The sequence below is a fragment of the Notolepis coatsorum genome, assembly GCF_963971535.1.
Source record: "Notolepis coatsorum genome assembly, chromosome: 8".
Taxonomy (NCBI): domain Eukaryota; kingdom Metazoa; phylum Chordata; class Actinopteri; order Aulopiformes; family Paralepididae; genus Notolepis; species Notolepis coatsorum.
This window is the reverse complement of record NC_140172.1, coordinates 81,961,531-81,974,313: the sequence shown is the minus strand read 5'-3', so window position 1 is coordinate 81,974,313 and position 12,783 is coordinate 81,961,531. Positions and strand designations below refer to the sequence as shown.

Below are 12,783 nucleotides of genomic sequence, written 5' to 3'. Positions count from 1 at the left end.
TTTTTGAATCACCCTGAGATGCTATTACCTGATCAGTATAATGATCACATTTGCTTTTCCTTATTAGATGAGTGAGTTTATTTCTATATAGATTGTATTTGTTTCTATTATTTATACTAGGCTTCTTAAGATAATGTTTGTAGAGTTTATTTTTGTGTTTAATGGATGTTAAGATGCCCTTTGTAAGCCAGGGGTTCTGGTCATTTTTACTGCTCAGTGACAAGACAATTCACACACAACTCGCGTCTTATCCTAAATGTATTGCAGCAACACTCGTTTTGGAAAACATCGTTATTACAAAACATTAGAAGGGAAGGAAGAAGACGCGTTTTAAGGTCTGGTCAGGACCTTCCTTACCGTGAGCGCAGACCACGCGAACTGCAGTCTCTAACAGGGCACCGATAGTAAACACAGCATCCTGTGTTTGACGACACGGGCAGCGTCGCTGCTCCACCCCGCCGCTACGGTTCTCCTTGTTGACGCAGTCCTCGCCGGCCGGGCTCCCGGTAGGTTCGACTAACATCCTCTGTCAAAGATGACGTCGTAGTCAGAGTGTTTAAAGCATGTTATAGTCTCAGAACGTTCAACAGTGTAGCATTAAGCTAACAGCCGATCGGCTGATAGCCACAAGCTAACGTATACCAGCCTGGTAAACACAGCGAGCTAACGCCGCAGCTAACAGCTGCACGGCTAACAGGTAGGCCACAACTAGCACGCAAGCTAAGCAGCTATCACCTGAACTTGTACACAAACGATATAACAAGCCACACTTCCGACAGGCCGCCGTCTGAAACCCTCCTCACCTTTAAGAGAGAAGAGAAAAAGAGAGATGTCAACACAGTTTACAACAGTGATTTTACCAGACATCCGGCGGAGCCAGCACCAGTCCCATCTGGGTTGCAGCCGACTTGAACATGGATCTTCCGATAACGAACATCCATGCCCACATTTCCTCATTAGGGTATACTCTCATTTGTATATGAAAGATGGGGCCTACACTGTGACAGAGAAGCATCCACTCGTCCAGAGAATCCTGGGATCACCAGTTACTGGTCGTGGCCCACTAGTTGACTATAATGGGCTTCAAACCAAGATCCTCCGCCGTCGCCTAAGAGGCTGAACAGAGGACCCTAATCTGGGGCCGGTTTTCGTAAACATTGTCAGCTAGCCCCCATAGCACTAACAGACAAGTGGTGCTCGCAAGCAAACATTACTCACCCAACCTGGAACCCACCGCTTCTCACAACAGTCGGTGCGTCCTACAGTCCAGCTGTGTTGCTGGAGGGTCTTACCCCATCCAGCCGCAGCAAGGAGGATTGTAGTTGGGAAGCATGTCAGCGGCGTGATCTCCTAATAGGAAAAAACCCGGTGGAGGTGTAGAATGATCATCATCTTCCAGACACTCCAGTAACGAAGACAATATCGCCGTATTTTCTCGAAAATAGTGAGAGAGAAAATAAAGATATGATGTCAACGTATCTCTTGTTTTCCAACTTTCTTCTACTAACAACCTCGTCAAGTGGGGATCTACCGAAGGCACTTCCTTGTGGTGAAAGCGAAGAAGGAGGTGAGTAGGTGACCACACCCCTGCTTATTTAGGTAAGCGGATGGGGGTGTGGCCAGACGAATGTTGGGATGTAAAGGTACATTGTGGAATTTTTTATTCAGTGCGCATGCACGAGTGAAGTATAGTGCAGTAGTGACGCCGAGCGAGAACCATACGACATAGAACAAGTGAATCAAAGCTCACTCAATATTCATAAGTCAAATATTACAATTCTCCAACCATAGAATACATATTCCATAATCAGTCCATAAGAACAAAACAGATAAAATAGTTTATATGATTTTAACTCATAATATAGCATAACTTGTCTCAAGTCACGATCACCTTTATTTTTTACTTTTTTTTTTAAACATAAATTTGTTCCTTATAGGGCTGTCAGTTTATCGCGTTAATTAGATTAATTAATTACACAGCAAATTATCACGTTATGAAAATTAACGCAAAATTAATAATAAAAAAGAAAATATATATTTAAGCATTACATCACGCGCAGGAGTGGTTTGTGAACAATAAACCATGCCTAGGGGTGGTCGTTAGGCCCGAGGCGCAGCCGAGGGTCGTTAGACCCCCCTAGGCATGGTTTATTGTTCACAAATCACGACTGCAAGTGGTGTAAAGCTTTTATACAACTGCCAGATTCATCCAACCTTATTTCTATACAATAAACACACATTAATCGAAGATTTATTGAAAAAACCATCCGCCAGAAAAAGTAGTTCCCACAACTACAAAAAAGACAAGTTGCCTCCATGTGGAAGCAGCTTGAAGTGCATCCAACCAAACTAACACATCCAACTGTGTATTATTGGAATGATTGAGAGAAGTTGCCTCATGTGGAAGCAGCTTGAAGTGCATCCAACCAACTAACACATCCAACTGTGTATTATTGGAATGATTGATTGAAAATTTTATTACCAGATGCAGAATGGGTACAATGCTGCATAGGTCTTGGTAAAATGGCTTTGAGCTGGTTTAAAAACTATATCTGAAAGAACTCAGTGTGTTTCAGTAGAAGATTATACCTCAGCTGCTCTTACTGTAAACAAAGGTGTTCCACAAGGTTCTATTTTGGCCCCTGTCTTATTTTCCATCTTTATAAATGAACTAGGAAATGGGATAAACCCAGCACGTTTTCATTTATACGCCGATGATACAGTTGTTTACACAGTGGCTTCCTCTTTAACTCAGGCCATAGAGCTTCTACAGGATGCTTTTAATACACTACAACACTCCTTGCTAAGGCTAAGACTGGTCCTTAATGCAAAAAAGACCAAGTACATGACCTTCTCTCGCTCTCGAGCTAATACAGCTGTCCCTCCGATTCTGACACTGGAAGGGACATGCCTTGACAAAGTAGCATCCTATAAATATCTGGGCATATGGATTGATGAAAAGATGGCCTTTGATGTTCATATTGGGAACCTACTGAGAAAACTTAGACCTAAACTGGGCTTTTTCTTCCGGTTAAAGAAATGTTTCCCGTCTGAAGCCAGGAAGAGAATTGTGCAGAGTTCCTTTCTGCCTGTATTAGACTATGGCGATGTAATCTATATGCATGCTCCTTCCTCCCTGCTTAAAAAGCTGGATTCTGCGTACCATACTGCCATACGTTTTGTAACAGGTGCAGGCTCTCGCACCCACCACTGCACTTTGTATCAGTCATTAGGATGGTCCTCTCTGTACCAAAGAAGACAATCACACATGTTGATTTTTATCCTTAAGTCATTGCTAGGTAAGCTGCCCTTATATATCTCCAGACTTCTGTCCTTTTATACTTGCTTTTTTAATACCAGACGAGCAGCAAATGGGATGCTGTTAAATGTTCCTTTGATGCAGTCAGAGCTTGGTAAAGCTGCATTCTCCCACTATGCTCCCTTTTTATGGAATACGCTGCAAGTGAAACTTTGTCTACAGGCACTTCCTACTGTGAATGCTTTTAAAGGTATGCTACGATTAGCCCTTTATGAAACATGTAACTGTTTTACCTGATGCTATTGTTGATGTGATTATGCTCCTTGCCACTGCACAAATGACCCTCTGTATTTATATTTGAATTGTATGTTTTTTGTTTAATGCCCTGTTTTATGTTGAAACTTGTTGTGTGCTGTGTTGGTCAGGACTCCCTGGAAGAAGAGATCTTGTATCTCAATGGGACATTCCTGGATAAATAAAGGATAAATAAAAAAAAAAAAAAAAAAAAACAATACAGTACGGCTCAATACACACAATTGTTAAGGGAATGCAGACCTACTTTCCATAGAACTTCATTCTTAGATGCTTCTATATAAAGTAGGTAAAACAAATAAAAGTTTTCTTTGCCCTATAGGAAAAAAACTTTTTCTTCGCCCTATTCTTTTATTTATTTTTTTAAACCTACTGTAGAGGGCCTAAACTTAACCAGTTGGAAACCAAGCGTACAGTAATAAAATTAGCAATCAATCAATCAATCAACTCAATAGGCCATGCTCACTTAGAACAGCGCAGCACCCAGCTCTCTGACTATCCCCCGCGTTGCAGGCAGAGTGTGTGTGTGTGTGTGTGTGTGTGTGCGCATGTGTGTGCGTGTGTGCGTGTGTGTGTGCGTGTGTGTGTGTGGGGGGGGGGGTGTGGCGGTGGGTGGAGACTAGAGCGAGCGCTGACAGTCGCAAGGAAAAAGAAATTGAAAATAAAAAATTGAAAATTAATCAATCAATCAATCCGCGATTTTTCTTTTGTTACAGAATGATTCAAGACCCATCAATTACATCATCCAACATTGTTTAAACGACTAAGACATTCGCTGTGACAGAATCGCTTGATATTTAGTCGTTTAGTCGCTATCAACATATCCATTTGTAAAGATTATTGTCCACCTTCTTGTGATCCGGCGGAGTGATGTGATGTGGTTCGGTTGTGGGCGGGTCCTGGGCCAGCAGCGTGGAATTGTTGCCAATAAAGACGTGTAAAATGACTGTTTCAGCCAATCAGAATCGAGAAATTTGCATGCCGTTGTATAATCAAGCCTAGTAACAGACACAGTATTTCTGACATACATAGATGTCCCTAGAATCAGATACCAAGAACATGCAAATGGAAAAAAAATTAAAAGTCTGTAAATGTTTATTCTACGTTCTTATGGAATGAATGAGATAAAACAAAAACAAAAACAAAAAATAAAATAATATATATATTTATACAACGGCATGCAAATTTCTCGATTCTGATTGGCTGAAACAGTCATTTTACACGTCTTTATTGGCAACAATTCCACGCTGCTGGCCCAGGACCCGCCCACAACCGAACCACATCACATCACTCCACCGGATCACAAGAAGGTGGACAATAATCTTTACAAATGGATATGTTGATAGCGACTAAACGACTAAATATCAAGCGATTCTGTCACAGCGAATGTCTTAGTCGTTTAAACAATGTTGGATGATGTAATTGATGGGTCTTGAATCATTCTGTAACAAAAGAATAATCGCGGATTGATTGATTGATTAATTTTCAATTTTTTATTTTCAATTTCTTTTTCCTTGCGACTGTCAGCGCTCGCTCTAGTCTCCACCCACCACCACACACCCCCCCCCCCACACACACACACACACACGCACACACACACGCACACACGCAAACACACGCGCACACACACACACACACACACACACACACACACACACTCTGCCTGCAACGCGGGGGATAGTCAGAGAGCTGGGTGCTGCGCTGTTCTAAGTGAGCATGGCCTATTGAGTTGATTGATTGATTGATTGCTAATTTTATTACTGTACGCTTGGTTTCCAACTGGTTAAGTTTAGGCCCTCTACAGTAGGTTTAAAAAAATAAATAAAAGAATAGGGCGAAGAAAATGTTTTTTTCCTATAGGGCAAAGAAAACTTTTATTTGTTTTACCTACTTTATATAGAAGCATCTAAGAATGAAGTTCTATGGAAAGTAGGTCTGCATTCCCTTAACAATTGTGTGTATTGAGCCGTACTGTATTGTACCCATTCTGCATCTGGTAATACAATTTTCAATCAATCATTCCAATAATACACAGTTGGATGTGTTAGTTGGTTGGATGCACTTCAAGCTGCTTTCACATGAGGCAACTTCTCTCAATCATTCCAATAATACACAGTTGGATGTGTTAGTTTGGTTGGATGCACTTCAAGCTGCTTCCACATGGAGGCAACTTGTCTTTTTTGTAGTTGTGGGAACTACTTTTTCTGGCGGATGGTTTTTTCAATAAATCTTCGATTAATGTGTGTTTATTGTATAGAAATAAGGTTGGATGAATCTGGCAGTTGTATAAAAGCTTTACACCACTTGCAGTCGTGATTTGTGAACAATAAACCATGCCTAGGGGGGTCTAACGACCCTCGGCTGCGCCTCGGGCCTAACGACCACCCCTAGGCATGGTTTATTGTTCACAAACCACTCCTGCGCGTGATGTAATGCTTAAGTAAATTGTAATGAACCAAATGAGAATATCAATTAAAAAAAATTTTAAATCTTTGACTGTGAATAACACCATGCTAAAATTTACCAGACCTGAAAAATCTATAAGCAAATAAATAAAGGGAAGATGATTAAACAGAAGGTTTTGTAGATACAGTACTGAATTCTGCCATCCAGACACATGCCATTTGAAATATGATTATAGAATATAGAATATCAGGCCTAAAATGGTTATGCGATTAAAATGTGATTAATTTGATTAATTAATTACAAATCCTGTAATTAATTAGATAATTTTAATCGCCTGACAGCACTAGTTCCTTACCATAGTTATATTGCTCTGTATACTATTCCAATAAGCAACTGTTCTATACATTACCGTCTTTTTCAGAGCATTTTCTTTGGTAGAGGTAAAGTAAAGCATGAATCTAATGCTTGCCAGTTGTGGTATATCTTGGTCTCATATTCGTTGGGTACAGTTGTATACCAGTATTCCAGATATTAAACAAAAAAGTTACCAGGCTACATGCCATCCTCTTTTCTACTGTCATCCAAATTGTCATCTAGATTGGTGTGATGAGACAGTGGTACAGACTCTGTAGGGCAGTGGTCCTCAAACCTTTTTATGTCACCCCCAAATTGATACATAATTGATTCATAATATTTTGTTCCAGGGACCCCCAATCTGAGAAGATATTTTATGTCACATATGATTTAATCCAGAATCCCATAACTCTATAATGTAGGTAGAGAGATAATAGAGGAGAAACCAGAAAAGTCATTCTTATACATTCTCTCACTGTACTAACTTGTAGTGAAGAAGATATTAGAACAATGAAACCCCCTCGACCCCATGTTGAGAACCATTGCTCGAGTCTAGGAGACATGGGTAAAAATGTGTGTTTTACTAACACGGGTCGGATTTGTGACCAGGTTCTGAGTAAACTGGAAAGCTTCAGACAGGCAGCAAACGGGGTCTCAAAACCAAAAAAGTGTTAACCCTTTCACTACCACACTACAGAAGGTTAACCCTTTCACTACCACACTACAGACGGTTAACCCAGTTTATGGATGGTGCCCTTCAGCGCGGGAAAGTTATACAAGTCTAACTTTAATGGGGTTTACTGACATTATATTCAACCACTATTCTCTTGCTTATCTACACCTACAATGGTACGTATTAAAATGAAATATAATGTAAAAGGGAACCGACTCCCCCATCTCTCTTTCTTTAACACTAGCACAGCCGACAAGGGGTCCAATGACCCCTAGGCATTTTCAATAAATGTATCCTCGTCACTCGTCGAGCTCCAGCTCTGTCACTCAATGACTTTTCCTAAAAGTACCCGTTTTATCTGGCACTGTTTCTGAAATTTCTAAATGACTTCAGGAAAATGTAATTAGAACGTTATTCCACATATGGGCCGTTGGAACAGACGAAATTCAAAGCACTTTGCGAGTGTCTAGTGCAGGGGTGGCCAACCCGTGGCTCGCAAGCTGCATGTGGCTCTTTGCCCGTCAATGTGTGGCTCTTCCATAAAAGAAAAATATTATTATATATTTTTTATTTATATATTTTATTATTTTACATTTTTTATGTCACTCAAACCTACATTTCATTGTGGTAAACCTCATATTTTTATATTCAGAGGTAATTATATAGTTTACACTGTTTATTTGTCTCATATTTCTCATATAAGCAGCAGCTGTCAGGTCATCTGACCCGTTCCTGGCGGGAATTAGTGGCATTTTCTCCATGGCTGTGCTAGTGTTAATGATTTACAGTAGTGTAATGTTTGAGTCCATTCCCGTTTTCCATCTTCTTCTTTTTTTAAAGATATTTTTATTGACATTGACAGACACTGAAATTAAAAGAAGGAAATTAAAATAATACTAATAATAGTACAAAAAAAATAAGTATAATAAAAAATAATTGCACAAAATGTTCTATGTAGGCTTACATCTCTGTGACGGGTTACAAAAATACAAAAATATAAACAGACATAAGACTTTAAATAAATGTAATTAACATCTTAGGTACATACAGATACAATAATTAAATAAATGATAAATGAAAGTACAATAAACACCTTTTTTCCATCTTCTTCTACCAATAGGCTCTCGCTGCCACACCTGCAGAGAGGGTTTCTATGGCGACCCGTCGGGGGAGGGTGGCCCGCTGAGTCCGTGCAGGCCCTGCCAGTGTAACGGCCACGTCGACACCAACGCTGTGGGGAACTGTGACCCGAGCACAGGGCGGTGTCTGAAGTGTCAAAACCACACCAAAGGGTTTAACTGCCAGGAGTGTCTGGACGGCTTCCACCACAGCCAGCCTACAGACGTGTGCAAACGTAAGGACACGTCTTTTAAAGGGGACATATTATGGGAAATGGGTTTTTCCAGGGGTGTAAAAAGTACCAAGAAATTATACTTAAGTGAAAGTATGGGTACCGTCTCAAAATCGTACTCAAGTAAAAGTCAGAGTATCTGGCTAAACACACACTTGAGTAAAAGTAAAAAAGTTTCTACTAAAAGTAAAAACTTTTCTTCTGACTGTCTATTCTTCTGATAACAGGTGTTCAATCAAAGATAGTCTTGCACAAGGACCAATCAGCATGGGTATGGGCGGGTTCATTTTCCATTGATGGGGATTTGATTGGCTGTTTTTAAATAACGAGCGGCCGCAGGATTAATAACATTAACGTTAGTTCGGCCAGAGAAACAAATATACTCATTCAAATGGTTGGACCTGCGAGATTTGTACTTTGTACTTTGTAGGGCTGCATTTTAAATGTAAGGAGTAAAAAGTATGTTTTTTTTCTCTGAAATGTAATTGAGTAAAAGTACAAGTATACAAACTTAATAATACTCTGAGTAAAGTACAAATCCCCAAAAACAGTACTTAAGTATTGTAAACGAAGTACAATTTAGTACAATTTACAAATATTTAGGTGCTGGGGTGAAAAGTTTTCAGATTAACAAGCTTAAAGGCCGAATTAGACTTCAACGTCAGTCTATAAGACCTGTTCGCTGTATACAAACAAACCGTGTTTGAGCCAATCAGCAACACCAACTGAGTCATGTGACTAAGTTGCCCCCTACCTGTGCTGACTGCTGCGCAAAAGAAAAGTACTATGGGGCTCTATGGAGAAACCATGACACTCCCCTGACTAAAAGTTGTTTCAAACGAAAATGGCTGGATGTCATTTAGCCAAATTAGCAGCATGGCTGTGGGTGTGAGCCTTTTACGGACTAAGCCATGGACTGAAACCATGGACTGAACCATAGACTGAAACCATGGACTGAACCATAGACTGAAACCATAGACTGAACCATAGACTGAACCATAGACTGAACCATAGACTGAACCATAGACTGAAACCATGGACTGAAACCATGGACTGAACCATAGACTGAACCATAGACTGAAACCATGGACTGAACCATAGACTGAAACCATAGACTTAACCATAGACTGAACCATAGACTGAAATCATGGACTGAACCATAGACTGAAACCATAGACTGAACCATGGACTGAACCATAGACTGAAACCATAGACTGAACCATGGACTGAACCATAGACTGAACCATAGACTGAACCATAGACTGAACCATAGACTGAACCATGGACTGAACCATGGACTAAACCATAGACTGAACCATAGACTGAACCATAGACTGAACCATGGACTGAACCATGGACTAAACCATAGACTGAACCATAGACTGAAACCATAGAACAAAGCTCTCTGTTTTGCCGTTTGTCATTTACACTATATTAGATTAGAGATACTAAGCTGATAATAACCATTATATTATGTGAATAATGACGACGGTTATTTCTCCCCCTATTTGTGGTAGCGTGTGACTGCAATGCCCAGGGCTCTCTGTACAACCAGTGCAGTGACATGGGCCAGTGCCTGTGCAAAGAAGGCTTTGAAGGACACCAGTGCCAACACTCCTCCTGTCCGTCCTGCTTCAACCCTGTTAAGGCTAAGGTACCATCCTGACATAATCCCTTTCATATCCATTTTCTCTGACTTTCACTAACTTAAAAGGCGAGACAGTACCCCTTAACACATTGACCGCCAGCAGCAGGGGGCGCTGATACCCCATTCATCGCCAGGTCTTTATTCAATGGATATAGTTTTAGACTGTGACATTTGCGAGTGCTTAAAATATATCTTATATTATATAAATCGGTCTAATAATGCCGTCGACCCAGTGAGTTGCTTCTAGTCAACATGCCCCCCACCCCCCCCCCCCCCCCCCACCGCAGCCAACGGTAAACAGCCATACACGGTTCACACAGATAGCTGTGATCACGGTAGAAATAAATGTCAGATCAACGATCAAATTCATATATAATGTTCTTACCTTGTATCTGATGTAATGCAAAAGAGATAATCCAAATATCTGATAGCAATTCCAAATAATTCTTGTGGAGGTCCGCACCACACTACCGACTGTTTCACAATGACAGACGGGCGGAGTTACTGTTCGATGCCATCGTTGTATAAAACAGGCTTGCCTGAATATTTAAACCCGGCCCGCCCGGCTCAGATCGCCTCCTAAAACACACAAGCCCATTTTCAATGAGATGCAATAGCTCCGCCTGGCAGTAGAGGGCGTGTTGACCGTCTGCCAGCTCAAACAGGCTCTGAAGGGTCTGCAGAGGCTGCAGCTATGAATTATGAATAGATATAGCAAAAAAAAACGAAATAACGATCCCAAAAACGAGTAAACTCGTTATTGGCGTTATTCGATTGGCGGCCAATAACGAGTAAACTCGTTGTTGGCGGCCATTGACCCTTCAAGGTTGACGGGGCTTTTTGGACCCGTGGGCGGAGAACAAAGGGATTTAGAATGACTCATAAATGCTCTGGAAGTCGCGCTTTTCAGAAATCTGTAAAAATAGAAAAATTACAATTTCGAGTGCTTTATAATAATAATAATTTAGGACCTGCTCAGAGGTCATCAATCGGCACACATGCGATGCATGCATGCAATTCGTATCTGCGATTAACCCATCCCGTCGTCCTTCCCCCCCAAGGGCAGCCGGGAGCAGACAGGCGTCAACGTGAGCCGCGCCAGGGGACCAATCCAAGTGCTCCTGTCCGTCTTCGTCAAGGACGCCACAGCGTTAGCGATCTATTGTTGTGCATGTCTTTCCATTGGGTTTATCTTATCGGGGGGGAAACCCTTGCGAGCACGGGGAGAACATGCAAACTCCACACAGAAAGGCCTGGGAGATACCCCACCTGGGTAACTGGCATCATGGAAACCTGGTCCCCAAGCGGGAATCGAACCCTGGACCTTCTTGCTGTGAGGCGACAGTGTTAACCACTACACCACCGTGCCGCTTTGAGATGTACTATATATGTCTCCTTACTTGCTAAACATAATACGACTTGTAAATACGTTTAATTCTTGCTAGATGGTATGCTTGTAATTATCTCCGTTTGCCAGAGAACTACAGCGCGTCACGAAACGCACATACACGCACGCGCGCACACACACAAGAGAAGTGTGTGCGCTGTGAATAAGTGTTAGACCCCCGCAGAGGTGAGAGGTATCAGAGACCAGTCTATGACGTCGCGATAAAACATTAACTACTTGCTGTTTATGTGCAAGGAAAGAAGGAAGAGGTGGACTGCATAAGCATTATTATTATTATCATTCTCGAGAATACACGCGGAACCCGACAAAACGTTAACTTATGAATAAAAAGTAGTCTAACATGCTTTTCATCCTCGCCCGTGTATATACCCACGTCGCGCTACAACATCAACTACTGTATTATAGAGACAGAGTGCGTGTGTGTACGAGTTATGAGTTATCTCGCAGTTTTCTAGAGTAGAAAGGTGCGCCCAGTAGAGCACACACACACACACACATACACACACACACAGAAGGAATTTCTTGTACAGCGAGTTGGGCGTTTTATTTATTTTATCACTTGTAGGCTACCATCTCTCTCTCTCTCTCTCTCTCTCCTCTCTCTCTCTCTCTCTCTCTCTCTCTCTCAGGCTTTATTGAGGATGAGCACAACTCTATCAGCTGAGTAACAATGTTCATCAAAGTGTTGAGTGCTACAGTGTAGGTTAGTATATTAGGACAAGTGCATACCTACATGTATGACCTATATCTATCTACTACTTTTGGATATGAGCATTTTTTCAATAAGTATGGATGCCTGAACACAGAATTTCTCTCTCTCTCTCTCTCTCTCTCTTCTCCTCTCTCTCTCTCTCTCTCTCTCTCTCCTCTCTCTCTCTCTCTCTCTCTCTCTCTCTCCTCTCTCTCTCTCTCTCTCTCTCTCTCATTCTAGAGAAATACAACCACAAATTGTTATTGGTTTGCTTCTTTTTCTTACAGTACTATATATACTGTACTTTACTATATATACTGTACCATCCACTGTACTGAAACATCTCAATATAAGTAATCATGGTATGCTGCAAAAGGTGATATGGTATGTGATATGGTACAGTACTGTAAATACCATCTCTCTCTCTCTCTCTCTCTCTCTCTCTCTCTCTCTCTCTCTCTCTCTCTCTCTCTCTCTCTCTCTGGCTTTATTGAGGAAGGGCACAACTCTATCAGCTGAGTAACAATGTTCATCAAAGTGTTGAGTGCTACAGTGTAGGTTAGTATATTAGGACAAGTGCATACCTACATGTATGACCTATATCTATCTACTACTTTTGGATATGAGCATTTTTTCAATAAGTATGGATGCCTGAACACAGAATTTCTTTTTCTCTCTCTC

General features: G+C 41.2%; 1 protein-coding gene across 3 annotated transcripts in view; it reads left to right on the top strand.

Moving 5' to 3' along the window:
* The window catches only part of lamc2 (laminin, gamma 2), a 130,088-nt gene that overhangs the window by 61,536 nt on the left and 55,769 nt on the right, over nucleotides 1-12,783 (top strand). For all 3 annotated transcript variants that reach the window (XM_084320823.1, XM_084320824.1, XM_084320822.1), the window contains exons 10-11: nucleotides 8,125-8,358; nucleotides 9,873-10,009. In XM_084320823.1, the coding sequence (XP_084176949.1) occupies nucleotides 8,125-8,358; nucleotides 9,873-10,009 (371 nt within the window). The remainder of the gene's footprint in view (nucleotides 1-8,124; nucleotides 8,359-9,872; nucleotides 10,010-12,783) is intronic.